At 47.5% G+C, this 26968-nt stretch overlaps 1 protein-coding gene across 20 annotated transcripts in view; it reads right to left on the reverse strand.

Moving 5' to 3' along the window:
* The window catches only part of SVIL (supervillin), a 239797-nt gene that overhangs the window by 16757 nt on the left and 196072 nt on the right, over window positions 1-26968 (reverse strand). For 19 of the 20 annotated variants that reach the window (XM_082386363.1, XM_082386378.1, XM_082386365.1 and 16 more), the window contains 12 exons: window positions 22986-23133; window positions 19148-19237; window positions 18973-19059; window positions 17105-17282; window positions 14282-14454; window positions 12573-12728; window positions 10845-10981; window positions 9533-9680; window positions 9262-9407; window positions 7534-7709; window positions 4891-5035; window positions 4290-4566 (listed from right to left, as the gene is read on the reverse strand). In XM_082386363.1, coding sequence (XP_082242489.1) covers window positions 4290-4566; window positions 4891-5035; window positions 7534-7709; window positions 9262-9407; window positions 9533-9680; window positions 10845-10981; window positions 12573-12728; window positions 14282-14454; window positions 17105-17282; window positions 18973-19059; window positions 19148-19237; window positions 22986-23133 — 1861 coding nt within the window. Of the gene's footprint in view, window positions 1-3415; window positions 4034-4289; window positions 4567-4890; window positions 5036-7533; window positions 7710-9261; window positions 9408-9532; window positions 9681-10844; window positions 10982-12572; window positions 12729-14281; window positions 14455-17104; window positions 17283-18972; window positions 19060-19147; window positions 19238-22985; window positions 23134-26968 lie in introns of all 20 variants that reach the window. The other variant, XR_014242949.1, reaches the window with a different exon arrangement.

Raw genomic sequence — 26968 nt, forward strand, 5'->3', positions numbered from 1 at the left:
CATATCTTGGAATTGGGTAGCACTTTGTGTAAATATACGTTCATGCTTGAATAACCAATGTTTTACATCCTAACATTCAAAAATGGGCTTGTGTGTATATACCTAAAATAGGATATTTCCTTAAAAATATTCCATAAAAGTTTTCATGAATTTTCCTTGCAGTTTTCTTCAGCATACCCCAAATTTAATCCTATGTACAACTTACTTTTTGACTCATTTATTTAGTTTTAATTTTAGCAGATTAAAGGCTAAGCTATACTAGTAACAGCTGCTGGACTATCATCTTTGCGGCCTTGACCCGAGGCCGCATTTAGCGTGTCGATGCATCCACCCTGCTTTCAAGAGGGAGTTCACCACCAGAAGCTGCGTTTATGAAGTGACAGAAAACTGAGGTATGAAGAGCGAGTTGCTCATTGCGCGTGGTCTTGCAGCCGGACCCCATTTATCGACCCCCTACTATAGGAACTCGGCCCCTGGATGGGGCTCCAGCGTGGCCTGACGCAGTGTCCCTGGGTACCCAGAGCTGCCTGTTTCCTGACCCTGGGGGGACACGAGTCACACCCTGCAGCGCCTGAGGCAGCCTCTGGGGCAGGACACTGACCACCAGGGCCTCTGGGCTCCCTAGTCTGGGGGCCACAGTTCACTTCCCAAGGCGCACGCTGCCCGGCGTCCGCCAAGAGGGCGACTGTGCTGTGTCTCCCGGGACTGCTGTCTGCTGGGCCCGCCCCAGAGGGGCCCCGGGCTCAGCCCCGTTGGCAGGTGCGGCCCCATGTGGGGTCTGAGCAGCGTGAGGGCTGGACCAGCTGACACCGCGGGGCCGGGGCTTCCGTGACAACCACGGGGCAGCTGCAGATGCCATCAGGCCGCGCTTTTCTGCCCTCCGAGGGACGGCCTGGAATCTGAGCGCTGCCCGGCCTCGCTTAATCCTCCGCAGCTGGGCTTGATCAAAGCTGTCACTTTGCCCATAACGGTGCTGCTGGATCGGGCCATGACATGTACCTTGTTCACCGGGGAGAAATACAGCAAGTATTTGCCTGGGTCAAATCAGCGTTTCTTAGGGGTCTCCAAGTAAATAGTCAAGGAAGACCTCAGAAACCTGAGATCTGTTTTTAAAATTAATTCATTTTCATATCGTTTTAGTCATCCTTTCACTGACCATTCTTGTTTTATATCTAACAGCTGAGGTAAGGAAACGACTGAATTTCAAACTGTAGTGCCCAGTGTGGTTTTGTAAAACACCAAGTCCCTTCACTTCCTGTATCTTAAGGATGAGAACGATGGGTGCAGGTCCACGACACCAAAGGTCAGTAGATCTTTCCCCACTAAATTCTCTCTTATTGTCTTTCTCGCCAAGCGGCGCAGATTAGTATTCAGCTTGCCAACTCTGTACACACTCAGGAGCCTACACCCACAATAGAGACCCTCTGAGAACTGCTATCGTTTGGGGTGGATCCACGTTATCTGATCTTCAAGTTCAATGCAGGAACTATGCTTTGGCCGCTTAGAACGTCAGCGATGATGATTTCCTGTACGCTCACACAAGTAAGCGGTCGGCTCTGTGCTAAACATCACGCGCCAGATCCTAGGACCCTGCGAGCTGGGTATTAGAAGCTCTGTTTTCCAGGTGAGAAAACCGAGGCTCAGACAGGTTAAGTAACTTTCCCCAAGTTACACAGCTGGCATGTGGGGCCTGAGAGAAGACTGAGACCCAGGCTATAAGGCCTCCTTGGGTAAAAAAAGGGGCTTTTAGTGTCCAGCCCTGTTCTAGCTGTGTGACTTCACGGGGCGTTCCTTAATCTTGGTGTCCTGTTCCTCATCTGAGAAGTTAGCGAAAGGACAGAACACATCCCATGGAGCCTCCGTGAGGTACTCAACGAGCGAGGGTGGTGAAGCCCAGAGCGGTGCCTCTAGGCCCGCAGTCCTCCTGCCCCACCTGCGATGCCTGCCCATCGGCCGCTGGGCTTTCCCACAGCCGCCAGATCCTATTCAGGGAACGGAGCTCTCCTACCCCAGCAGGAGGCAAGCACCTCTTCCATACTTGCCCCCCGTCATTTATACCATATGCTTCTGGAAGGCAGGGCCAGGAATATTTACTGACACCCGAAAGAAGTGTCTTATTCCTTAAACATAAGACATGACACCATAAAACTCCTAGAAGAGAACACAGGCAAAACATTTTCTGGCATAAATTGTACCAATGTTTTCTTAGGTCAGTCTCCCAAGGCAATAGAAATAAAAGCAAAAATAAACAAATGGGACCTAATCAGACTTAGAAGCTTTTGCACAGCAAAGGAAACCATCAACAAAATGAAAAGACAGCTACGGACTGGGAGGAAATATTTGCAAATGATGTGACTAAGAGTTCATACAACTCAACAACAACAAAAAATAAGCAACCCAATTGAAAAATGGGCAGAAGACCTAAATAGACATTTCCCCAAAGAAGACATACAGATGGTCAACAGGCACATGAAAAGATGCTCAACATGGCGAATTATTAGAGAAATGCAAATCAAAACTACGAGGTACCACCTCACACTGGTCAGAATGGCCATCATTAAAACCTCTACAAATAACAGATGCTGGAGAGGGTGTGGAGAAAAGGGAATCCTTCTACACTGCTGGTGGGAATGTAAATTGATATAAACACTATGGAGAACAGGATGGAGTTTCCTTAAAAACCTAAAAATAGAATTACCATATGATCCAGCAATCCCACTACTGGGAATATACCTGGACAAAACTATAATTCAAAAAGATACCTGCACCCCTATGTTCATAGCAGCACTATTCACCAACAGCCAAGACATGGAAGCAACCTAAATGTCCATTGATAGATGAATGGATCAGGAAGATGTGGTGTGTATGTATGTATGTGTGTGTGTATATATATATATATACACACATATACACACACACACACATACACATACACACAATGGAGTATTACTCAACCATAAAAAAGGACAAACTCATGCCATTTGCAGCAACATGGATGGACCTAGAGATTATCATACTAACTGAAGTAAGTCAGACAGAGAAAGACAAATACCATATAATATCACTTACATGTGGAATCTAAAATATGATACAAATGAACTAATCTACAAAATGGAAGCCGACTCACAGCCATAGAGAACAGCCTTGTGGTTGCCAAGGGGGAGGGGGGTGGGGGAGGGAAGGACTGGGAGTGTGGGGTTAGCAGATGCAAACTAGTATACATAGGATGGATAAACAACAAGGTCCTACTGTAGAGCCCAGGGAACCATATTCAATATCCTGTGATAAACCATCATGGAAAAGAATATGAAAAAGAATATATATATGTCTAACTGAGTCACTTTGCTGTACAGCAGAAATTACACATTGCAAATCAACTATACTTCAATAAAATAAGTTTTAAAAAGTGTCTTACCCACAGAGCACAGAGGTACATTAGGAAAGAAACCACATGGCTCTGAGGCTGCAGGTGTTTGATCAGTTAACAGTGGCCGGCGCCCTGTGCCCGGCGGGGCAGCCACAGCCGGACGGCAAGGGGGCTGGAAAGAGGTGAACAAACTCCCTTGGCAAGTGAACCTCGGAGCCACCGAGTTGTGTCATAAACTGTCTCCTAAATGCGCAGGGCTGAGGGACACCGTGGACAGCCTGATTCGTGCTTTCTTCTTGGCGAGAAAAAGGGATTATTTCTCCCAAATCTGCTGCTCTCCGCCCTCACCGCCTCTAGCGCAGAGCACCGCACGGAGTGTCTTCTTTTGCCACACAGAGCACAGCGCCCATGGGAACCATGAGTAGCTCTGACCGTGTATTTATTCCGCCAGATCCACAGAGCGCCCTCAGCGCTCTCGGCCTCAGAGGAAATAGCCTTTCATTCTGAACACGTCTTCTGTGCGTGGATTTACTGTGACGTGATGGCACCCTCTCGTTTCAGCTCTGACGCGTCGGCTCTGTGTTACTTCATGGCTTTCATTTCGGCAGCGTCCAGCCACATGGTGACCGTCATGTGGAGACAGATCATCACTTTCCTAGGAAACCTCTGGGGACGGGGCAGGGGAGGCGTGAGGGCGGCAGAGAAACCTTACCATGCCAGTCGGCTTTCTAGAGGGAAACCTCACAGCTGTCGGCCACGGTGGGGTGTTGGGAATCTATCCACGAGGCTTACGAAGAGGTTCTCAAAGGGAACGCCTCGACTAGCCCTTCGCCCGCGGCTGGGGCAGACGCGGCACGCACTCCGGATCTGGCAGCCGCGGTCCCCGCGGCGGGGCTCGGGGGACACGCGAGCGCTCACTCACCTGCCGTGCTCACGATGAACTTCCACTTGACCACGTAGGCGTCGCCCTCGTGGAACTGCCCAATGCTCTGCTTGGGGAGCCTGCTGTAGTCGAATTCCAGGATGTGCCAGACGTCCACCGACACGCTGGCGATCTCCAACTGCCTGCGGTCGTCCCCTGGCACCAGGCCGTAGCCCCGGCCCACGTTGACCCCGTCTAGCACGGTGCCGGCTGTCGTCTGGGGCACCGGCACCATCCGCGTCACGTCGTAAGGCTTGACCTCCGCCCGCGGGTCGTCCTAGGAGAGAACGCAGACGTGCCCGGAGGCAGCCTGTCACACTGCACACTGCACTGGCGGTGGGACGGCCTCAGGTACAGCGCTCAGGCTGTGTCAGGGCACTTAAGGCAAGGCTGCGTTTAGGGGGCAGACAGCCACGACTGTGAACGGGACGCCGATAAACCTGGAGCCGCAAACACGGCTGCTTTCACCTCCTGAAGTCAGAACGTAACTGGAGACCGGTTTGCTGTCCTAGTAAACCCCAGGAAGCCTTTTAGCATTCAGGCCCCTTCTGCAGGGACCCAAACCAAGCCCCGAGGTTTGGGGCTTGATCATCGCACGTACCTTGTGCTGGACAAGTTCGCTGGCGTTCTTCTCGTTAGGTCTCTTCAGTTCCGTCCAATCGAGAAATTTCTCTTTGAACAAAATCGTCTCGTTGTGTTCTGTAAGTCTCCCAAATATCGCCCAGTCAGGCCGCCCCTGTCCTTTTCTGTAGGCCAGGTCAGGGAGTTGAGGGGATGGGAAAAGAACCGAGATCAAACAAGTCATGCTGAACCCAAGAAGTCCAAAACCAACACATGTGGCTAGTGAGAGAAACTCAGAATATGTACATGGTAGACAGAATAAATGGTTCGTTTTCACTTATGTGACCCAATATATGATGTTTTGCTATCTTAGCCCAAAGCCTTGCAAGGCTCTGTGTCCTTGGAGCTGATGTGCCTGAATGTGATGTGCCCCACGTCAGGACTGGACCTGCCTTGCATTCCAGCAAGTTCTCGTGTTGGGGTCCCCTGGGGGGCAGCACGCTAGGCTGGGCGCTCAACACCGGCAGGAGTCACACGCGTGCCTTCCTCGCCTCCTTTACGCCACCCGTGCTCACCCGCGGGGGCTCGCCACGTGTCCGTCAGGTTAATGAACAGAGGGAGGAATTTATGCTCACCCTGAATCCTCTCTTTTTTTAAGTCATGTTACAATGGAGATCTACAGTCCCCAGGAACAAGAAATTCCTCTGTTCCCTAAGTGAACATACTCTCCTAAATCATAAAGTGACTTTGTGCCTATCGATCTCTAGGCCACTGGACGGGACAGCGGGCGGGTAGAGCACAAAGACGGGAAGGAAGCAGCGTAGCCCGGTCGGGAGGTCGGTACTGCTGTGGGGTCTCAGAATCTGACGCTGAGCTTGGGACACGGCTAACTGAGAAACGGGAAGAGCCAAGAAGAGACGTGCCGAAGGGGGTGAGCCCTGAAGATAAGGTGCAGGTAATTCCCATCCTTCCAGACCAACCCTGGCTTGTGGATTGGGACCATCAGACCGAGGGGCAGTGCTTCCTGGGCCCTGCGGTGGCCCCTGACGCGCTTCGTCACGTCCTGTTTGGTCCAGACCACAGTTTCTGGCATCACGGCTAAGGCACATCAAGGGGGGCTGCCCGTTTCAAAGGGGTCTGAAAGGATAAGGCACTGTGTGCAAATACTTCCACTGCCAACGCTCCCGGGACTTAGGAACCAAACATCAGCAACTGTGGAAAATTCAGGGCTACCCTGAAGGCTGTGGTCCTTATCAGAAAATAGCTGAGTGACTTGTCTTTTATATAAATTAATTCCACTCTGCAGACTCGCTAAGGTGCCTGTAGAAAGACACTTGGTCTCAGCTGAGAAATCCATCTTGGATGTGTGAGGTCAGGGAGCACAGAGGGCAGGTCTGCAGCGTGAGGGTGTGAAGCTGGGTGCACCTTACCTCTGTCCTGACTCGCAGGTCTGAGCGGGGCTGAGTCATGACTCCTCGGTGAAGGGCTGGGGGCTCTACCTTGGCTGTACCTTAAAATCCCTGGGGTAGCTTTTGAGATGCACTGACACACAAACCACCACCACCACCCCCCCCACCCAAACTGAAAACACATCTCCTGGGCCAGGACCGGCACGTGCATTTTTTTTAAAGCTTCTCCAATGCTTCTGATCTGGGAGGTGTTGAGAGCCGGCGGGTTAGGTGCCCGCTCATCTACTTTCACGTCTCGGATGGTGTCACGACTAAATATAAATCGTCCGTCACACAGCTTTTATGCTTCAGTATTTTTTTTTGTTTTACTATACCAACTAAAACATTCTTTTTAGTCTTAGCTTTAGGACTTAAAAAACTAGTTGTTTCAGTACTAATTTTATGTTAAATGTGCACTTGCCTAAAAAGGATTTGAAAACTTTTCACCTACACTGACATCATTTTGAATTGTTTCTATAATGACAATGAATAATAAAATCAATAATTGGATTCTAAAACAGGAAACTAGGTAGGAAGGTTGAAATCTGTATGTTAGTTCAATTGAAAACATTAAAAAGCAGTTTTAATGTGCCATTTGGTGGCACGCATAATTTAAAAGCACTTCTCTTTTTTCCTGGTAGTTAAGAAATAAAAAACAATGATCCTTTGCATTTAAGAATTCTTTCTTTCATGACCATATTTCTGAGAGTTTTGTGCATCTTTGGCTGATTTGCCAAAATGACTTTTAAAAGTCCAGTAGACTGTAGGAAATATTATAATTACAATCATTATTTCAATACCACATCTTCCCTCCCTCAAAAAGGCATCATCTACTGCCAGATAAATGGAATTCAAGGGCCAGGCTGGGAAGGTGTGAAATCAGAAAGAGGTGCATTGCTTTTGCACCTTCAGATCCATGGCTGAATTCCAGGACCTGGCAAGCTTTTCAGATTAGCAAGTCATTTGTTTAAACAACAAATTATATGTCACAACAGCACCTGAATACTGCAGGTGGCACTGATTTGTTTACTTCAAGAAATGAAATGTAACAGGAGCATCTTCCAGATGACCACACCATCCATATTTCTGTATTTCTTAGGGAAAAGCTACAGCACTGTTCTCGTTGTGAATACTCACGGTACTGCACTGCAATCATTTATGAAAACTAAAACCCCTCAAGGGTGATGGCCAAACACTGTGGTGGGAGCCTTGGCTGCCCAGGGCCCCAGCGGTACCTGGGAATGAGCGGATTGCACTCTCCAGGGTCCAGGGGGTTGATGTCACAATTCTCGTAGTCAAAGGTTCCGTTCCATAAGTGCTTTGCCAGCTGAAAGGCTATTTTCCGTTGTGCTAATGTGACTTCTTTCCCGTGCCACACGTAAACTTCGCTCCCAAAATCAAACACCAGTACCTGGGGAAATGGCACAGAAGAACGTGCTGACTTCAAGGGCATGTTCCAGTTGAACCAGGGTCTCTAGTGACCGTGAGTCCAACAGGTGATGATTCAGATGCTAATGGAGCATTCAGTACAAGCACAAAAAGACTTGGCCGGCGGGTACTGCCCAGCCAAGCCAGCCTCTGCCCTGTGGGAATGATTTCTGTCTTGTGGTCCTAAATGCCCAAGTTAACGCCCCCTCCCCCGAACACTCGGGCTACCTAACACTTCTGATTCATAACAGCTATTTAAGCAGGTCTTCCTCCCCGCCCCCTCCCTTCCTCCTTTCCTCCTTTGTCATTCACTCACTTAGCTTATAAGGGCCGCTTCACATGGCACTGAGGACCCAGTGATGTCTTTTCTCCCCTATACAATTCTAGGACCCTCAAGGGCAAAGACCATACTGTACTTATCAGTGTATTTACAGTTGGGCTCACTAAGTGTTTGGTGAACGAATACATGAACGCAATGCTCTTACTTACGTGCCTGTTGGTTTGTTCTATGCTTGCTTCCTAATTTCCAGCAATCCCAATTCTACTTAACTGCAAACTAGGCTCAATTTCACCTTCTCTTTAAAATCATTCCTGATTTCTTTTTCTGTGACATTTTTTCTCCGTTTAAATTTGTCATACAGTCAATCTAGCTTTGGATTACATCCTTTCTAATAGTCTTCTACCCAACAAAATTTAAAGTCCTTTTGTGTCTTCCCCTTTTTTTCTCAACACTCAGAATACTTAGTGGTGGGACTTCCCTGGCAGTCCAGTAGTTAGGACTCCAGCTTCCACTGCCAGGGGCTCGGGTTCGATCCCTGGTCGGGGAACTAAGATCCCGCAAGCTGAGCGGTGCAGCCAAAAAAAATAAAAAAACTTAGTGGTGCTGGAAATATATGTAATTTCGTAAAAATAAATATGTGCTGCTGTGAGAGGAAAAAGCGGCACACTACTTGGCAAGCCCATACGCTACAGATACAGCTATTTTTTCTGAAACTTAAGGAATGAAAAATATTTAATGTTTATACAGAAATCAAGAGATGGGGCTAAGTCATATTTCCATCTGGCCTAAGACAGAAAAGCCTGCAATGACCCATGCCTCCTCTGAACAACATTCGGAATTCTGTATCAGCATCTAAGAGGGCAGTAATGGTTTGAAATCACAAATCGGTAGCCTTTAAAAAGATGTCTCTGCATGTACACACTACTATATTTAAAACAGACAATCAACAAAGACCTACTGTATAGCCCAGGGAACTCTGCTCAATATTCTGTAATAAGCTAAATGGGAGAAGAATTTGAAAAAGGATACATGTATATGTATAACTGAATCACTTTGCTGTACACCAGAAACTAAAAAAAACACTGTAAATCAACTATACTCCAATATAAGATAAAAGTTTAAAAAAAAATTAAAAGATGTCTGGTCTGCAATGAGCACTAACCCTGGCTAGCGTCTGTCGGGCACTTACTCCCTATTTTACCGGGCAGCCCGGAGCCAAGGGCTTTCTCGCTGAAGGGCAGACCACTCACTATACCTCTTTTGACTGCAGAAGGGAGCACTTTGGAATCTTCCCCCAGTAGTCGTCATCAGGAACGAGTTTGTCATCCATTAGTCGGTAAATGCAGTTGGTTTCTATTATGGCCGTTTCATAGAGCTCATCTTCCTTTGGGTCTCCAGCAGCTTTGGGGCAAGAACAGGAAGAGGACATTATGTTTCCCCCTGAAGAGAGGCTGGTTTGGAAGAAGGAAGCAGGCGAGGAGGAAAGGTAGTCAAGTCTCATTCTCTGAGATGCAGTAAACGCTTACACTGGTAACTGGTTTGGCCACCCAGAAGCTTCCAGAAGTCTTTGGCTGCATGAGTGTGTGTATTAATTCCTTCTTCGATAGTTTGGATATAAGTAGCTCTACAACCAAGTTCCCTCTTGGTCTGAATTAAACTTGCGAGTTCTGAGGCCTAAAAAGAGAGAGGAACACAATTACCTGGGCAGACAAGCCCACGGTCAGATGGAGGGGCAATGCTGAAGTCAGAGCAGAGAGACAGCGCGTCTGAAAGGAAAACCTTGTGACCACAGGGTCCTGGGGGGCTGGTGGGTGGGGATTGTCTAAAAGTCAAGAAAATGTAACGAAAGGACTAGGGGTATCCATTCTTTACAGCAACACTTGTCCATCTTCAAATTCAAACGATCATTCGTGAAGCTTTTTACAAATACCCATCCCACTCCTCAGCCATATAAAAGAACAAAATAATGCCATTTGCAGCAACATGGATGCAACTAGAGATGGATCATACTAAGTGAAGTAAGTCAGAAAGAGAAAACAAATACCATATGATATCACTTACATGTGGAATCTAAAATATGGCACAAATGAACTTATCTACGAAATAGAAACAGACTCACAGACATACGGAACAGACTTGTGGTTGCCAAGGGGGAGGGCGGGTGGGAGAGGGATGGAGTGGGAGTTTGGGATTAGCAGATGCAAACTAGTATATAGAGAATGGATAAACAACAAGGTCCTACTGTACAGCACAGGGAATTATATTCAACAGCCTGTGATAAACCATCATGGAAAAGAATATGAAAAAGTATATATATATATATATATATATATATATACGTATAACTGAATCACCTTGCTGTACAGCAGAAATTAAAACATTGTAAATCAACTCTACTTCAATTAAAAATAAATAAATAAATAAATAAATAAATAAATAAATAAATAAAGGGGAAAAAACCCCTAAAATAAAGATACCCACTCCCTGGTCTTTTCCCACTAAAGTCTCATTCAATAGATCCACAGCAGAACTTCCTAGACACCTGGGATAAACAACTTGGAAGTGATGGGCCAGCTCTTTTTCTCCACAGGAGGAAGGATGAACCAGAACTTTCAACCTGGAGGCACAGGTCAGATTCCTTTGAAAACATCCCCCTTAAGCACTTTCCAGGAGCTCGTTTCAGAGACCTTCTGGAAAATAAACACGCCCGTCCCCTCTCGCTTGAATGAAACACTGGACGTTTCAGAAGCTTTCTAGGGATCTGGCCACTGGAAGAACATTCTACCTGTGTCTAAAGGAGATGCAAAACGAGACCACTTTCGTTCCTCAGATACCGACCTTCGCCTTCTCTATGACGTTGGCGAACTCTCCAACCCACAGGAAGCAGTGGTGGGGGGAGAGCAGGAGGAAGCAGTCCCCGCTGTTGAGGGAAGAAGCGCGAGGTTCCACCAGCCGCGTCTGCACGTGTCTTCTTCCTGAGCACGAGGCAGAGGGTCACCGCCTCCCCCGAGAGGAGCAGCGCGCCGTGGTCCCGGCAGGCCCGCCCGGGAAGCACCCGCATCCGAAGCACCCCTGCTCCCGACTCCCCATCCTGAACAGCCTCATGTGCTCACGTGAGTTCCCATGGCCCAGGGGGCTTAGAGTCACAGCCTTGTCGATGACCTTCCCTGGTGGCAGGTTCCCAGAGGTCACCATGTCTCCTAGGACCATTCGCAGTGTCCTTTGGCAGCACGTGAATGGGTTAACTAAGGTTCCCTCCCCCAGGGGCGTCAGCAAACACCTCCTTTCCCCTGGCCCACTCATCTCCTGGTCTCCCTCTCTGCACTCAGCCCGCCTCCTACACTTAACAGCCTCTGCGGGCCGGGGCAAGGCGAGGGCCTTCAGAGAGCCTCTTCATCCTTGGGAGTTTTTCTCTAAACCGAAAACTCGAGTCTGGAGGGGAATCAGCTTACAGGGAAGCACGGCCTTGTGCAGCTGCCAACTCCTTCTCCTAAATGGTTTTGATCTTTCCACAATCGCACTGATGGCGTAGTCTCTGCGTCACACGTAGGCACAGAGGCGGGAGGTTTGCACTTGTCACGGGTCTTTTAAATACACTAGAAAGGGCAGTGGCCGTGCAGACACACCCTGGAAACCCCCAGCGAAGCAGGGGACAGGGCATGCTTTTCTTGAGCATTAATTTACAGCAGTGCCGCCCAAGGCAGCTAAGTCACTGGGGCAGAGCCAGAGCCCCCCTGGTTGTGGGTTAGGGCTCCTTGCTACAGGGAGACAGGGAGGGAAGGAAGAAAGGAAAAGAGATAGAGGAAGAGAGAGAAAGGGAGAGAGACAGGAAGGGAGGGAGGGAAAAGAGAAGGAAGGAAAGAAAGGAAGGAAGGAAGACGGAGGGAGGGAGGAAGAAAGGAAAAGAGGTAGAGGGAGAGAGGGAGGGAGGGAGGGAGGGAAGAGAGAGAAGGAAGGAAAGGAAGGAAGGAAGACGGAGGGAGGAAGAAAGGAAAAGAGGTAGAGAAAGAGGGTGGGAGGGAGGGAAGAGAGAGAAAGAGAGAGGGAGGGAGGGAGGAAGGGAGGGAGGGAGGAAGGGAGGGAGGGAGCTGGAGCAGCTGAGACCCCCCTGCCCCACGCTCCCTTGCTCCCTTCCTCAAGGATGCCCATCTCTCCGTCTCGCTGCCCTAACGCCTGCTGACCCTGGCGAGGAGGACAGATGGAGAGAACGTTCTGGTGGCTGACAGGGTGTCTGGTGACCGCATGCAGTGCGTGGCCGGGGTCACGGGAAGGGGAGCAGCAAAAGCTGAGATTCTGGAATCAGGCCGACCAGGGTTCAAAGCCAGCTCCGCCACTCAGCAGCTGCTGGGGCCTCGGGCGCATCAGTAAGCGCTGCAACTCAGGGGCGTAATGTTTCCCACCCAGTGGGATCTTGTGAAGCTGATGTGAGATGAGGTGGCACCCAGTGCGCTCTCCAAAAGCACGCGTTCCCTTCTCCTTTCGGGCACGTGGGGGAAGTCAGGCCTCCCGACGTTACCAGACTAAAATCCCTGCTCGTGTGTAATTCTCTCTGCCGCTCTTAAATACCTTTAACCTGTAACAGCATGAGCTTTTTGTAGGGCACTGCGCTGTTGTTGGAATTCTGTTCCGTCAGGTTGACGCTCCGCAGGCTGACGCTGCTGAAGTTTTCTTTGCTGGCTAGTCCCGCCAGGGTGACTTCTGAGAAGTTGGAGTTGGCGGACACTGGGAGGGTCAGAGGAGGAAACACAGTGCAGGGGAGGCAAGACATTCAGGAGAAATGACAGTGTTTACCCTCAGCAGTCATGCATGAATCACTCACTCCTTTCTTCTTTTCAAGTTAATCCTGATGGGGAAAACATACTGCATGCAGTCTGATTAACTACGCAGTGAAGCCTTGTGTTAGGAATTAAACATAGGATTGAAAGTGTAAATGCTTGCTGACAAGTGTCACCCTGGCCATGCAGAGGGACAAGAATGGAGTGGCAGTGTGGACGAGCCACATCAGTATAAAATCAGGAGCTGGACTCGTGCTGCAATTCCTCTAAAGCTGTTATAATTCCTGACAGTGTTAGATGTTGAAAACGCCTTCCTAAGGGAGACTGTTGGACCTCTTCCATCCTAAGTCTTTATATGCAGAAAAGCAGGCACCCTGTAAGGCATGGTTTAGTTCTCATCTTTCTCTGGACGCTAAGTGAACAACTACATGGTCTCTTGAGATCGCTTGCTCTCAGATTTAAGATTGTAACAAGATGCTGGATTTTCAGTGTGGACCAACAAATGTATATGTGTCCCCAAAAAGTGGAGGTACAGTTAAAGTACATAAAACTTGTGCCAATAAACCTTTATTTCTCCAGCTCATTGTTTAAAAAACTATGCATATGCTAGAGAGAAACTCAGAAAATTATTTTGCTGGGGTGAGGTTCTAACACTGAAGAAATATAACACTACCTGACAACTCGGATGGCATAGAGATTTTGTAATATCTTATTTAGTAAACCAGTTATAATGGAAAGACTCAACCACTTCATCCAAAGACTGTTTCTAAAAAAAAACTTTAGTAAGTAGGTTTATGAGTGCTATAGGAAAATACAAATTACAGCAAGAATCTTCAGAATAACAAGATTATGCTGCCATTAGCTCCGCTGGGAAAACCGCTCTTTCAGAACTGGGGAGCCCCACACGACCGGGCAGATAAAAGCCGACAGTTTAGCCTGAAGTGGGATGAAAACCTTGGGCCTACCCCTCATGCTCTGTTCACTGCCCCATCCCAGCTCTCCCGACTCCCCCCAGCCCACATCCCAGCTCCAAGGAGCCCAGGGTCCTGCCCAAAACAATGTGAAAAGCACTGGTTTCTGCATTAATTAATAATGGAGAAATCTAGGATTAGGCAAAACAGAGATATGGGACACTTGCCCATGAGAGATCGAATCATTTGCTCTAGAATAAGGTCAAGTGAAGAACTGCTGTGTTTGGAAATGGGTTGAATTGCAAAGCCCAGCAACCTCCCTTTCCTCCAACCTCTTGAAAGAAAACTCAACAAAACAGGATAATTTGATGTAAGTGAATAGAGGGGCCACACTGCAAGCCTTTCAATTCCAAGCAGAGTTTCTGCAGGTGTGCGCAGGTGTGCACATGTGTGTACAGACGTGCTCATTTTTCTTGCACGAGCGTCCCTGAGCGCTGTCATTGGCCTTTGCAAGGCAGGAAAAGGAGAGGACAGAGTCACCTGCTCACCGGTTGCCGCGCGCACAGCTGAGGATGGTCCTGATACTCACTCTTTTCTACTTTCATACGCTTTGATTCCATGAAGGCCACGTTCAGCCTCTGCTCCGTGTATCCCTGGAGGAGGTCCTCCCTTGCTGCCAGCATCTTCAGGGGGTTTTTGGAAGCCTGAGCCCGGCGCTTGGGCCTCACTGCACGCCTGTGCTCAGCCACGGAGGACGTCAGCCTAAGAGGCAGAGCAGAGCTGGTGTGGCCTGGGGCCGCAGTGCCACCCACGCCCGGTGCCTTGCGTGTCTCTGAGCTGAAGCAACGGGCGCCGCGATTTTAGTTCTTGATTTCATTATAATGTTGCAGCTCCTCCCCTCCCATCACCCCTCCACTGACACGCAGTCAGAGGCTCTCGGAGGTGGAGGACTGAAGCCCGTGTAGTTCCGGATCCCAGCCCAGCCCTGGAGCCCCGCTCTCGCCACGCCCCGTGGTCTCCACCTGGAGGAGCGGCCAGTGCCTATGGGGCAGCCCATGCCCCTCCTGGCCAGCCCTGAAGGGTGCAGTCCTTCCCTCTCATCACGCCCACAACATGCTGGTCACTACTTCTCCTGCTGGAATAGAAGCACCTCTCCTCCTCCGGGCTCCAGCAAGCCCGCCGAGAATGCACAGCCAGCCACTGCTTCTTGATTTAACCCTCTCTCCACCAGACTCAGCTTTCTCTCTGTGCAAGTTTTCCAGTTCCCTCCCCAAGTTACCCATCTCTAGCCTCCTCTCGACCCACTGCCCCCCTCTGGAAAATAAGCACTATTTTGAAAAATATATTGAAATAAAAGAGGCCTACAAAACCAACTATGACCATCACACACACACACACTCAACTCTCTGGGGCAGAAGACCAGACACGGGGAGAGGGGTGGACCCAGTCACATGGTTTCCCAGCAGATTCCGGCTGCTTTTAATGTCTTAAGTGCCTGGATCTCTGTACCTGGAGATCCTCTTTCATACATAACATTGTCGTGTGTGTGTGTGTGTGTGTGTAAACATACATATCAATGTTTAAAGTACATGTAACCGTGTAAACAGTGACATTTGGGTGGGGAGAAGATTGAGCAATGGTTCACGACCAGTGTATGCAAATACCCAAAATACTACTTAAAGCTGGGGAATGGCAAGTTGTTCATTTTCTTAAGGTAGCAAATTGAAAAAAACTGAACACATTGAAAAATGCAAAACAGGTATCAGGAGCAGCTTAAGGAAACATTTATGATAACCACGCAGACTTCCGGAAAAGACGGGCACTCTGAAAAATTTGTGGGCAACAGATAAACGTGGTGGATGGCCGTGGGGTTATTAGCTCACCCAGCACATTCTCCCTGCTTCTCGTGAGAGCTCCTTGACTTTCCTTTGGGGGAACCACCTCCCTCCATGCCCTGTCCCCTACCCTGGCTCCGGAGGGGGATCCAAAGACCACCCACTGCTGGCCAATCAGCATCTTCCATCCCCCTGGCCACAATGATGGCTGTAGGGCCGGATGCAAACCCGAGAGAATCAAGCCTGGAACTTCTTCTGGGAAGGCTGGGCAGGGCAGCTGCCTGTGCTGGTGGTGGCCGAGGAGATGGGCTATAGATCCGGAGTGAGGGGTGACCATCTACCGCGCGATGACAGCCTGACTGAGGGGAAAGCCAGCCTAAAGGAACCAGGTGCCACAGACCTCATCCCGAGCCCCCGGAACCTGGGTTCACGCCTGCGCTTTTCAAGGAGGGAACCGGTAAATCCCTCCACGCCTCTCTTCTGCTGAAGCCAGTTGGACTTGCCTTTCTTTGTGGCAATCACAACCAAGGGAATCCTAACACCATGGACACTTTTCTTTGGTGGTTTAGTCACGTTCCTGCATGAAGAGGGACCCTGGGACATCACTGAGAAAACCCTCAGATCTATTGATCTTATCAATGATTGCAAATTAAGTAACACGTTTCATTGATTTTCTAGTTAGCTGTATTCATTAGAGCCCAGGTGATCCAAACCGTTTTCAAAGTTGAGGAAGAATTTGACATGTCAAATGAAGAAAGGCATAGAAATTTCTGCTAACCAGTGTTCATAAAGTCTGCAAAACAATATTCGAGTGACGTGAAAAACACAGTCACTTTATTTTCATGGCCCAGGCATGTGGTGTGGATGCCAGGCTTTCTGCTGGAGGGGACGTCTGTCCTGGGCACGCAAGCTCTACCCAGCCCGGTGTCTGGTTCTAGAGAACAGTGATTTTGAGACGGGCTGGGACCTGGGACCTGAGACCCTTTGCTGCAGGGCTTGTACCTGGACACACGTCTCCTCAAGCAACAAAATACAAAAAACGATAAGGGACTAAAAGTAACTGTGCATGTGCAATTCGGCCAAATTATGGACAAAGGATACAAAAAGACCAAAAAACCCAACTGCCACTTCTGAAGAGCTGGAAGCAAAAACAGGGTGTCAGGAGCAAAAGCAGGGCACTGCCCATGCCCTATACACACAGCACCACCAAAGGGGTGGGCAGACCACCTAAGCCACGCCTCCAGTCCGACCCCTGGACCCGCCCCTGCCCTCACCCCATATAAGGAAGCAGCTCACCCCCCTCGGGGAGCGAGCCAGGGAACCTGTTACGTGTTCTCTCTCCCACCTGCTGCAGCAGGGGCCCCAATAAAGCCTTGCCTGAGTTTCTTGTCTGGCCTCTTATCAATTTCTATTGATTGGGGTAGGCCAAGAACCCTGGTTGGTATCAATCTGGCTGTAATGAAGTTCTATCGCAGAAGGAGGGAACAGTGAGAGAAGATTCTCGAGAAAGTGCTGTGTGGAGACCAGTGAAGGAATCCGTTCTCCAGGGGTGAAAGATGGGAAATTAAATAACTCACTTGGGGGCGTAAGGATCGAAAATGACATCAAAGTCCTCGTCCAGCTCCACGGGGCTTCTCGGTAGAGCGGAATCCATGCTGCGGTAGAACTTGGCAAAGGTTTCCTCATCGTCCGGCTTCATCACCTCTTTCACGGATTTCCCGGTGACGGTGAGGACTGTTTCTTGCATCCCACCAACTACCGACAAACAAGCAAATCAATGACCTGAGATTTGTGTAAAAACATGACTCCAACTGTGCTTCACTGAATCTTAAAAATGATTTTCTTCCCGCTAAGGTCCAGGAGTGGAGCAGACATGACGGGGATGTCCAGGGTTCTGTAGATGCTTCCTGGGTATCAGCTGGCTTCTCAGGAAAGGACTTCCCGTCCGAACAAAGCGTGCACCGTGAGTGGTAGGAGGGATGGAGGCTCAAGCACACCAAGAATTTCTCAACCTGCTCTTTTTGCTCTTTTGGAGGCAGAACTAGCTCAGCCTTGTTCTAGATCAGGGCTTGGTGAAAACTTTTCCTGCAAAGGGTCACGTAGTAAATACTTTAGGCTTTGCATGGGAGTCTGTTTGACCTGTGTTGCCACTTACATGACTCTGCTGCTATAGTACAAAAGCAACTATTACCAATATGCTAAGGAATGGGCACAACTGTGTTCCAATAAAACTTTATTTACAAAAAGAGGAGGTGAGCTGGATTGGTTTGCCAACCCCTGGGCTAGATCACCATTACGTATAGGTAATAAACTTTGAATCGTTTGCATTCTTTGCCTTGCCAGCTTTGTTATTATATTACACTTTTATATTTCTGGTTTCAGGTGGTTGTCTGTATTATTTTCAACCTATAGGGGTCATTTTCAATAATAGGGACTCCAGGGCTTAGTATTGGATAAATTGCAAGTACTGGACATTTTTATTAAGAGATGAGGCTATTTCTGCATGTTATTCTTTTATTATATATACTTCATGGACTTTTGTATTGAAATCTTTATTTATGCACTAGAATTTTCTTTTAGAAATCATTTGTGATTATAATAGCAGCTGCTACCTTATTGGAAATTAACATATACAACTGAAAGTTCATCAGGCCCAAGTTCACGTTGATTTCGTGTAATAATCTGCTTTCAGGGTTAAAGGCAAAATTACCAAGTCTACAATCCTGATGGATGACATCCCAAGGGTTTAGTTACTTCTTTTTCATAAACTTATTTATTTATTTATTTTATTTTTGGCTGCGTTGGGTCTTCGTTGCTGTGCGCGGGCTTTCTCTAGTTGCAGCGAGCGGGGGCTACTCTTCGTTGCGGTGTGCAGGCTTCTCATTGCGGTGGCTTCTCTTGTTGGGGAGCATGGGCTCTAGGGGTGCGGGCTTCAATAGTTGCAGCACATGGGGCTCAGTAGTGGCTTGCAGGCTCTAGACTGCAGGCTCAGTAGTTGTGGCGCACGGGCTTAGTTGCTCCGTGGCATGTGGGATCTTCCCGGACCAGGGCTCAAACCCGTGTCCCCTGCATTGGCAGGTGGATTCTTAACCACTGCGCCACCAGGGAAGTCCATCCCAAGGGTTTAGATCCAGAAACAAACGTGTTACTGGGGGCTCCCTACTGAGTTCATTACCAAGTGAATCAGAGTTTGGTAATCTAATCAGTGTTGACCAATAACTTCATTTCTTAAAAACGTAACAACAAAGATAACGCTTACAGTATGAATTGGTGAAGTCATAATAGAAGACAATTTAGCTGAGGAGAAAAAGCAATCCCAGTTAGGATTTAGAGAGTCTGAGAGCAGGGCAGGTGTTTCTAGGCTTCCTGAGCTACCCACTGAAACCCGAGCCACACTGGCTACAAGCACATGAACCCAAGCTTCCCTCTGGCTCCTGGTGTGTACCTTTGTTATTCAGCCTTCTTAGAAAGGTTTCCAGCCTGTCCAACTTGAGGTCTGATTCTAACTGCATGTCTGGTCTGGCTTCGATATCTGGGCAAGTAGAAAACACAGGTGAGAGAAGCACGGAGGGCTCTTCTGATCACAGACCTCTTGGCACATTGGGTGCCTGGTGACTCACCTTCCAGGGGTCTGGAAACTGGCGTGGTGCCCCTTGTTCTACTGCAGATAGGGGACGCTACTGGGGTGATGGCAGTGGGGGACGCCAGACCTGCAGAGCAGACAAAGGAGCTATTGAGCATCTCAGGAAACTTCCGGAAGTTCCCAGGACCCTGAGGGATGGCCATGAGTCCCAACGGAGATCTAACAATTTACAGAATTTACAAACACGCATGGGACACACACATGTGCAGCTGGCAGGGACCGTGCCCACACGTGTAGGACACCTGCCCATGGAGACAGGGTTTTATTGTTTCTAAGGCCTGCAGCGGCTGTCAGGCTGCCATTCCACACTGAACCACGGAGACACGAAGGCAATCAGAATGTCCTCGAACAGATGAAACGGTGATGTCTGGAGGCTTTGGGGGCAGTGGAGGTAGCGGAAGAGAAAGTATACAGTCGTCCCTTGGTATCCACAAGGGATTGGTTCCAGGACCCCCTGTGGGTACCAAAATCCACAGATGCTCAAGTCCCTTATACAAAATGGCATATTTGCATACAATCTACATACATCCTCCCGTATACTCTAGATCATCTCTGGATGCCTCATTATACCTAAAACAATGTAAATGCTATGTAAAGAGCTGAGGTGGCAAATTCCAGTTTTGCTTTTGGGAATTCTCTGGAATTAAAATTTTTTTTTTGATCACGGGTGGTTGAATTTGTGGCTGCGGAACGCGAGGATGCGGAGGGCCAGTTGTTTCTGCACCATCTCTGCAGAGGACGGGGAGACCGGGCTTGTCACGCCGGCTGGGAAGTGTGTCACGCTGGCCTGGAGTGTCCCTCCCAGCTGAGGGGACGTGGGGACCGTCTGGCCTTTGGGGGTGTCACTCAGAGTGTGGTCCTATTAGGCAATAATGCAGAGGGTGCTAAGCTTTGTAAGAAAGACACAAGAGGAACCATTTGTACTGATCTGTGACTGTTGGAGGATGGTACCCATGTCAGGTGTGGCTGGGAGCTCAGGACATGCTTCCACCTGCATCTACCAAGAAGCAGGATGGGGAATCTTTAAACGGAGAAATGGTAAAAGACACATGAGAGGGAAAGACAGACATTCCAGCCTGAAGAAGGCATCTGATTAGAATAAGAAACCTTAATAAAGACAAAGATGAGTATTCTTCCCTAACCTTAGAAGGGATTCGAAAGGGAAGTAATTAGTGCACTTACAGAGAACAAAATGAGACATTAATGTTCTTTGTCTGTTTGTAAGAAACGTGAAACCCTTGGGTGATGTTGCCACGTTAAGTATCCCTCCCAGAACCACAAAGGGAGAATATGTAAATCACTGTCGCTTACAGGGAAAAAAACCCACTGAAGTGAAGGGATCTGCCCCTCCCGTGAGGTGGAGAAGGACGTGCTACTGCATAACATTTTTAAGGAAAAATACTGAAATGTAGTTTACAACTTAAATTTTTGGTGATATTCTAGAAGTGCTTCTCAACATGTACATATACTTCCTTAATGTCAACGACATTTAAAAAGTACTTCTTTACCGGAACTGCAAAGGGTTTATATCAGTGAGAAAGTCAACTTTCTTGAAAGATGCTAAGGATAAGTAAAATTTGGTATCACAGGCTGGGCAGTAAACCATCGCCTGCTAAGAGGATGCATAAGAGGCATGGGCAGATTTCATGAGCCCAGAGGTTATTAACTCTGAAGCCAGTAAACAGGCCTGGCTCCAGCCGACCAGGACACCGGCCCCTCGTGCTGTCACGGCGCGCCCTGCTGCCCGTTCAGGCTGCAGCACTGAGCTCCCAGAGGTGGACCAGCTCTTTCCTGGAGGGATTTAGGGTTCGTCCATAGTGGGGGAGGGCACACAGATTTAAATTTCACGATGTGAAAACAAAACAAAGCATTCCCCATACCTCTTTTCAGTGAATGCTACAGGCAATAACCAGTCACCTACTCTCTTCAGGAACATTTCACATCTCTCTTATTCAAAGGTGCACTTTGAGTCCCTTCCTTCCAGGAGAATTCTAGAATACCACAGAAATCTGTGGCGTACTCACTGTTATGTAGCATCTAGGAGTAAGAAAGAGGGAGACAGTCCTAGCGAGGCTGGGGAGAAAAGAGTGTCCTGGGGTGAGAGAATGAAAATCAGGGTATGGCATGCCTCTTGGCAACTCGCAGGCACACGGTAACCCGGGGAGATGGGAAATCTTGGTGGCTACAGCGTGGGGACTACTTCATTCTTTGGCGAGTGTAGGACATTGGACGCCCTATCACTGCAAATCCAAAAGAGCGGTGACTGAGTGAACACATCACTGTGTAGGTGGTAACAAATACTAGAAAAACAGGGTACAGTTCTTCCATTAGATTGAAAGTACCAGAAAATTATTTCCTGAGCAAAGTCGTATCACACCCGTTAAATAAAGATCCCTGATTTATTCAGAAAACACGTGAAAGCAAACTCATCCACTAAGGGAGAGGAACATCTCTGACTTTACTCTCCAAACCTGCCTAAGAGCAAAGCTACTTCCTCTGACATTCCTGTGGACAAGGGCAGTGGTATCTGGTAGTAAGGGCCTAACTTCAAATAGATTACCATCTTTTCAGATGGAAGAGGAAAGAGGAAACCAAAGTGAAAAGTCATCAGGATAAAAGCCTGGGCTAGAAGCTGGCAGATCTGAGCTCCGGTTCAAGTTCTCAGCTCGAGTTCTTCTTAACCAATGTGGGCCTTAAGAATCTGCTTTTGTTAACACAGGGATGGGGGTCATGTAAAGCATACAGAACAAACTCAAATGCCACCTCTTTCTGAGAGTAAATTATCTTCTGTTATCCTTGACAATTCCAGGAAAAGTTAAGAATAAATTTGTTACAAAGGATTTTTCCACCAAGATTTGGGTTCATCTCAGTTCAGGGGTTTTCCCTCCCTCCTTCCCTTCCTTTCTCCCTCCCTCCTTTCCTTCTGCAAATATTTATCACGAGCCTACACCGAGCTAGGCACTGTCTATGAGTGAGGATCCTGAAAGGTTTTGAGAAAAGCGAGCTGCAAACCTAGAAAGCAGACACCAGTGTAAGTTAACTCTACCTGAATGTGAAAACCTTTATCACTAAGTTAAGAAATCTGCTTAAACCACAGCTTAGAAAATGAAGGTACGTGCATGTAGGTGAACAAGGACCCCAGATTTTAACCGTTTCCTACAGGATGTGGAGCCCCTCAGCTCTCTGGTGACTTCTAACCACGTGATTCGTCACTTTCATAAATCTTTGGATTCCCCGCTGCAAATTAGTTCCAAGAGCTCAGCTGCAGGGAAACTGCCCATCTGTAGGGAAATCTCACTTCCCTGTGGAAATGGATCCATCCTTTGGACAGCTATTAAAACATCGCTGGAAATAGGGCTTCCGAAGCCAGGGAACTCTGAGTTTGATGGAGAGAGACCTGGGAATTAGCCTAAAAGGGAGAAGACAGAAACTCCTCCTTCATTGAGAAAGGCTCATTTGGGTGAACTGACTGCCAGATGGCAAGAAAATGGAAATAATTTCAAAGCAATGACAGGAAAGGACTAAGATCTGTTAGCAGATTTGCAAAATTGCTTTTGAAACCTGGGCTCCATTTCCAAATGGCTGTTTTGAAATGTGACTAATTGCATTATGCGTCTGACGTCGAAGATGACGGTGTCGTAGGGAAAGGTTTTCGGTAGGAATATCTCACAACACCTACCCAGAAAACGTGTGCACAATTTCAGTGAGAGCGCAAACCAGAGCAGACCGCGGCCTCATGTCTTACACTGAGCCCTCCCCGGCCACGCCCCCTCCGTGGGGGGGGGGGGCGACGGAGCGCGCACACGCCTCCTGACCTCGCTTCACCATCCTGCCGGCCACGGTAAACTGCGTGGAGTCGTTGGCTGCCCCCCGGCCTCGGGTCTTCCAGGCGTCCTCTCTCACGGTGATGAGATGCTTCCTCTCTTCAATCGTCATCTGGCTCTCTCGACTTTCTGTGACCCGCTGTTTACGGAGTGTACCCAGAAGAAAACAGGAGAGCAAACCACAGGGACACAAGCGTTAGCGTGCAGCCCCCTCCGTGAGCCGAAAAGCGGGCAGAGAGGAGCCGTGCATCGTCCCCACACGTCCACAGCTGTTCTGTCTGAAACAGGCTCGGCTTCCCTATTTCCAGCTTGGGTTAGAGATCACCACCACCAACACCATGGGAACTGTAGGTTAGAGCTCTGTTTTTCACTTATTTGTTTGCAACACTGGAATATCAAAATGATACTCTGTAAAAAGAAACAAAAATAGACTGTCTTCCTGCCATGAATTTTACAGGGTTTTAAAGTTGCTCTGTTTTACTTATCTAGTTAAACTCAGTTGCCTAGGACTCTTTATCCATTATACTCACAGAGAGCACGGTGGGTCTAGAAAATCTTACCCACTTAAGTTCACGAGGAACATGGTCAATCATACAGGAAGGAAAGCTGATTAGGGTAGGATGTGCTATCAGAAGGCTTTCTGGAACTCGTGTGCTTTTTCCTAGAGCAACTATGTTACATGGGCAGTTAGGTAACCAGGTCAAGCCCATAAAAGTGACTTTTAAGTCACAGAATATCTGACATTGAGGCTGAGTTGTGCTATAGAGATAACCTACATACATAATAACAGTTCTACCTAAAAAAGGCATTCAAATGCTTCTAATTGGGGTTCTGGAGATAGGTGCCTCTTCAATTTCTAAGCCATTGGTGACACTCATTTGGCCTAAAAGGCAGAAGCTGGAGGTGGGGTGGGTGACTTGAGGGAGACCAGGAAAGGAGGGGGATGGGCAGGAAGGCACCGGGGACCAGTGCAGAGGAAGGGTTGTGGCCACGAGAGTGGATGACTGCGGCAGGCTGACACAGGAGAAAATCTTTCTCTCCTTCACCCTTCCCTCCTTTCACTACAAAATCCCCCTGGGTATGGGGGTGGGGCACACAGGGGGAGAAGCAGTGGGGAGGGCAGGAGCCGTGGAAGCTAGTGCTGAGGAAAGAAAAGCATCGTCCCCAGAACAGAAAGAGCTTCTATCTCCAGGTCCTTCCTACTCATGAGTGGTGAGATGACCCTAATTCCACGTAATTCTCTGAATCACAGGCCCTTATAAACTATGAGGTGGACTTGCTAGGAAAACCTCATCAAAATTCAAAAAAGAGGGTAAGGTTTCTTGGAAAATGAAGTTTCAGGAGTGAATTTTAATCAAATCAATAGGACACTAGCCTTAAAATATTTTAAAAAACATATAAAGTGCCAAGACAGTTTTCTTCTCCAAAGATCCAGACATCACCAGTTCTATGGTGCACTCAGTAAAATCTCCAGAGTCCTGGTGCACGGGAAGTGTGGTTAATGACTCAGAAAAATGGTATCCACAGATCAACAATTCCACTTCCCAAGGCACTTGGATTCTCCTGCAGCCCCAAGGAGAACGTGATGGATGTAAGCCCTGGGATGACACAGGTGTTCCAGGACTCAAAGTGTCCAGCGGTTTTGCCAGAGCTACGCTAAGGAGCATGCTTTTCACTCACCTCTAAATGACGTTGTTAAACATAAACGTTTTTGCTTCTCTAGAAGTTTCACCTTAACTTTACCACTTAGTAGGGTTGGTCTAGAAGCCCCTGATTCCCCTTATCTGACTTTAAATGGTTCTATAATGCAGTAAGATATATATAACGTGTATATATATATCTTATATATTTGTATATATATCATATGTGTGTATTATATGTATAAATATACAGTTTATTTATTCCCTTTAGAAATTAATAAAATGTATCACAAGTTGCTATTAAATTTTAGAACTCAAAATGTGAAAACAGGCAAGATAGACATCTTTGTCCATGTACTTTTTTTTTTTTTAGCTTAAAACTTCATGATTGTCTTGTCTTGCTTTTCCCTTCGAAGGTTTTCTTTCCTCATTTAGAGAAGGACATAATACATAGTATATAGTAAGCACTGTGTCATTTTTCAGGTTTTCCTAGGTTTAGCTGATGATATTTAGGATTGACTGGGAGAGTAAGGGAGTTGGGGCATAATATGAATAGAAGCCCTACCCAATCTATCTTTTACTCTTTCAAATATAGATCTCATGAACGTGATGCAGAAAGATGAGGAAGGGGAGGGAGGGAATGAAAGAGAGAGAAGGAGAAAAGAAGAAGGGGGGAGGGGAGGGGAAGGGGGAGGGGGAGGAGAGGGAGGAGGGGGAGGAGGAGAAGGAGAAGAAGGAGAAGAAGAAGAGGAAGAAGAAGGAGAACGGGAAGAAGAAGGAGAAGAAGAAGGGGAGGGGGAGGAGGAGGGGAGGAGAAGGTAGTGAAACAGTTGGGAAGAAAGGAGGGTCTTAGGGATGGACAGAGACTCGGTAGGACACAGCTAGAAACTGTGCAAAGGGTTAAGCTGCAAGAATGTTTTCAGGTTACCATACTGCTACTGATGGGTTTGCCTCTGTACACCTGAGAAATCACACTGCAAATCTCACTAAGTGTTTCTGACACAGGAGGTGATACACGAGAGAGAACTAACACGTGTGGCTAGGATTAGTGCAGATCTAAGGGTACAATTCTTCTACAAGTGGAGAGCTTCATAGATAGAAAATACTGTGATCTGACTTTTAAGTTTTTATCTTATTCACCTCTAGTGAAACTACATCACAGGAAGAAATCACAGAATCATGTGTTAAGAGAAATAAGGTACAGTGACAAATCAGCACTTCTCAGTTTTCAAAAATGCTATCACCATTTCGAATCCTGTGCACTGTTAAGGAAATTTAGCTCTGCCATCTCTTTAAGTGATTTCCATCCATCATCAGTGCCCAGAGCCTCACGTGGCCTGAACAAAACATGGGAAAAGATCTCAACTAGGTTTGGACCTCAAAGTGACTATAATCTGACCTTGTCACCCTTTCCCAGCAACTAAGATGAAAGGAAGGGAACAAGGAAAATCTTATTCTGATACAGCCCTGAGGCATGTGAGGAAGAAGAAAACGTGGGTTGAAGCCTGACAAGAGACAAATAGTCCATTTAGACAGAACTTGTGTGCTGTTTAAATGTTCTGTTTCCCTCTCTGAGCCCCTGCATTGTTGAATATTTATACCAAGACTGCTAGAGGAAAGGATCTCCAGGAACACTGAGGAGGTAGTGCCCCATCACTGGTATGTAAAACATTTATCTGGGAAAATTGTCCAGCAGTAAAAATACAGGATTTTTAGGCCATTTTAACTTTGAAGTGATAAGACATAGATTGCCTTTGGTAAATGTTATTTTTCTTTAAACTTAAAAATATATGGAGAGATAGTCCATGTTCATGGATGGGGAGATGCAATCTTGTCAAGATGTCAGTTCTTTCCAACTTGATTTATAGATTTGGTGCGATTCTAATCAAAATCCCAGCAAGTTATTTTGTGGATATTGATGAACAGACAAGTTTATATGGAGGAGCAAAAGACCCAGATTAGCCAACACAGTATTGAAGGGGAAGAAAAAAGTCAGAAGACTGACACTCCCCAACTTCAAGACCTACTGTAAAGCTACTACAAAAGTACCATTACTACCAAGACAGTGTGGTACTAGTGAAAAAACACACAAATAGATCAATAGAACAGAGTAGAGAGCCCAGAAATATACCCACACAAATATGCTCAACTAATCTTTGAAAGAAGCAAAGGTAATACAGTGGAGAAAAGACAGTCTTTTCATAGTCTTTTCAACAAATGACTGCACATCCACATGCAAAAAAAAAAAAAAAAGAATCTAGATGCAGGTTTTGTACCCTTCACAAAAATTAACTCAAAATGGCTCACAGACCTAAATGTAAAATGCAAAACTAT

This window comes from Balaenoptera borealis, assembly GCF_965194805.1.
Source record: "Balaenoptera borealis genome assembly, chromosome: 3".
Classification (NCBI taxonomy): Eukaryota; Metazoa; Chordata; class Mammalia; order Artiodactyla; family Balaenopteridae; genus Balaenoptera; species Balaenoptera borealis.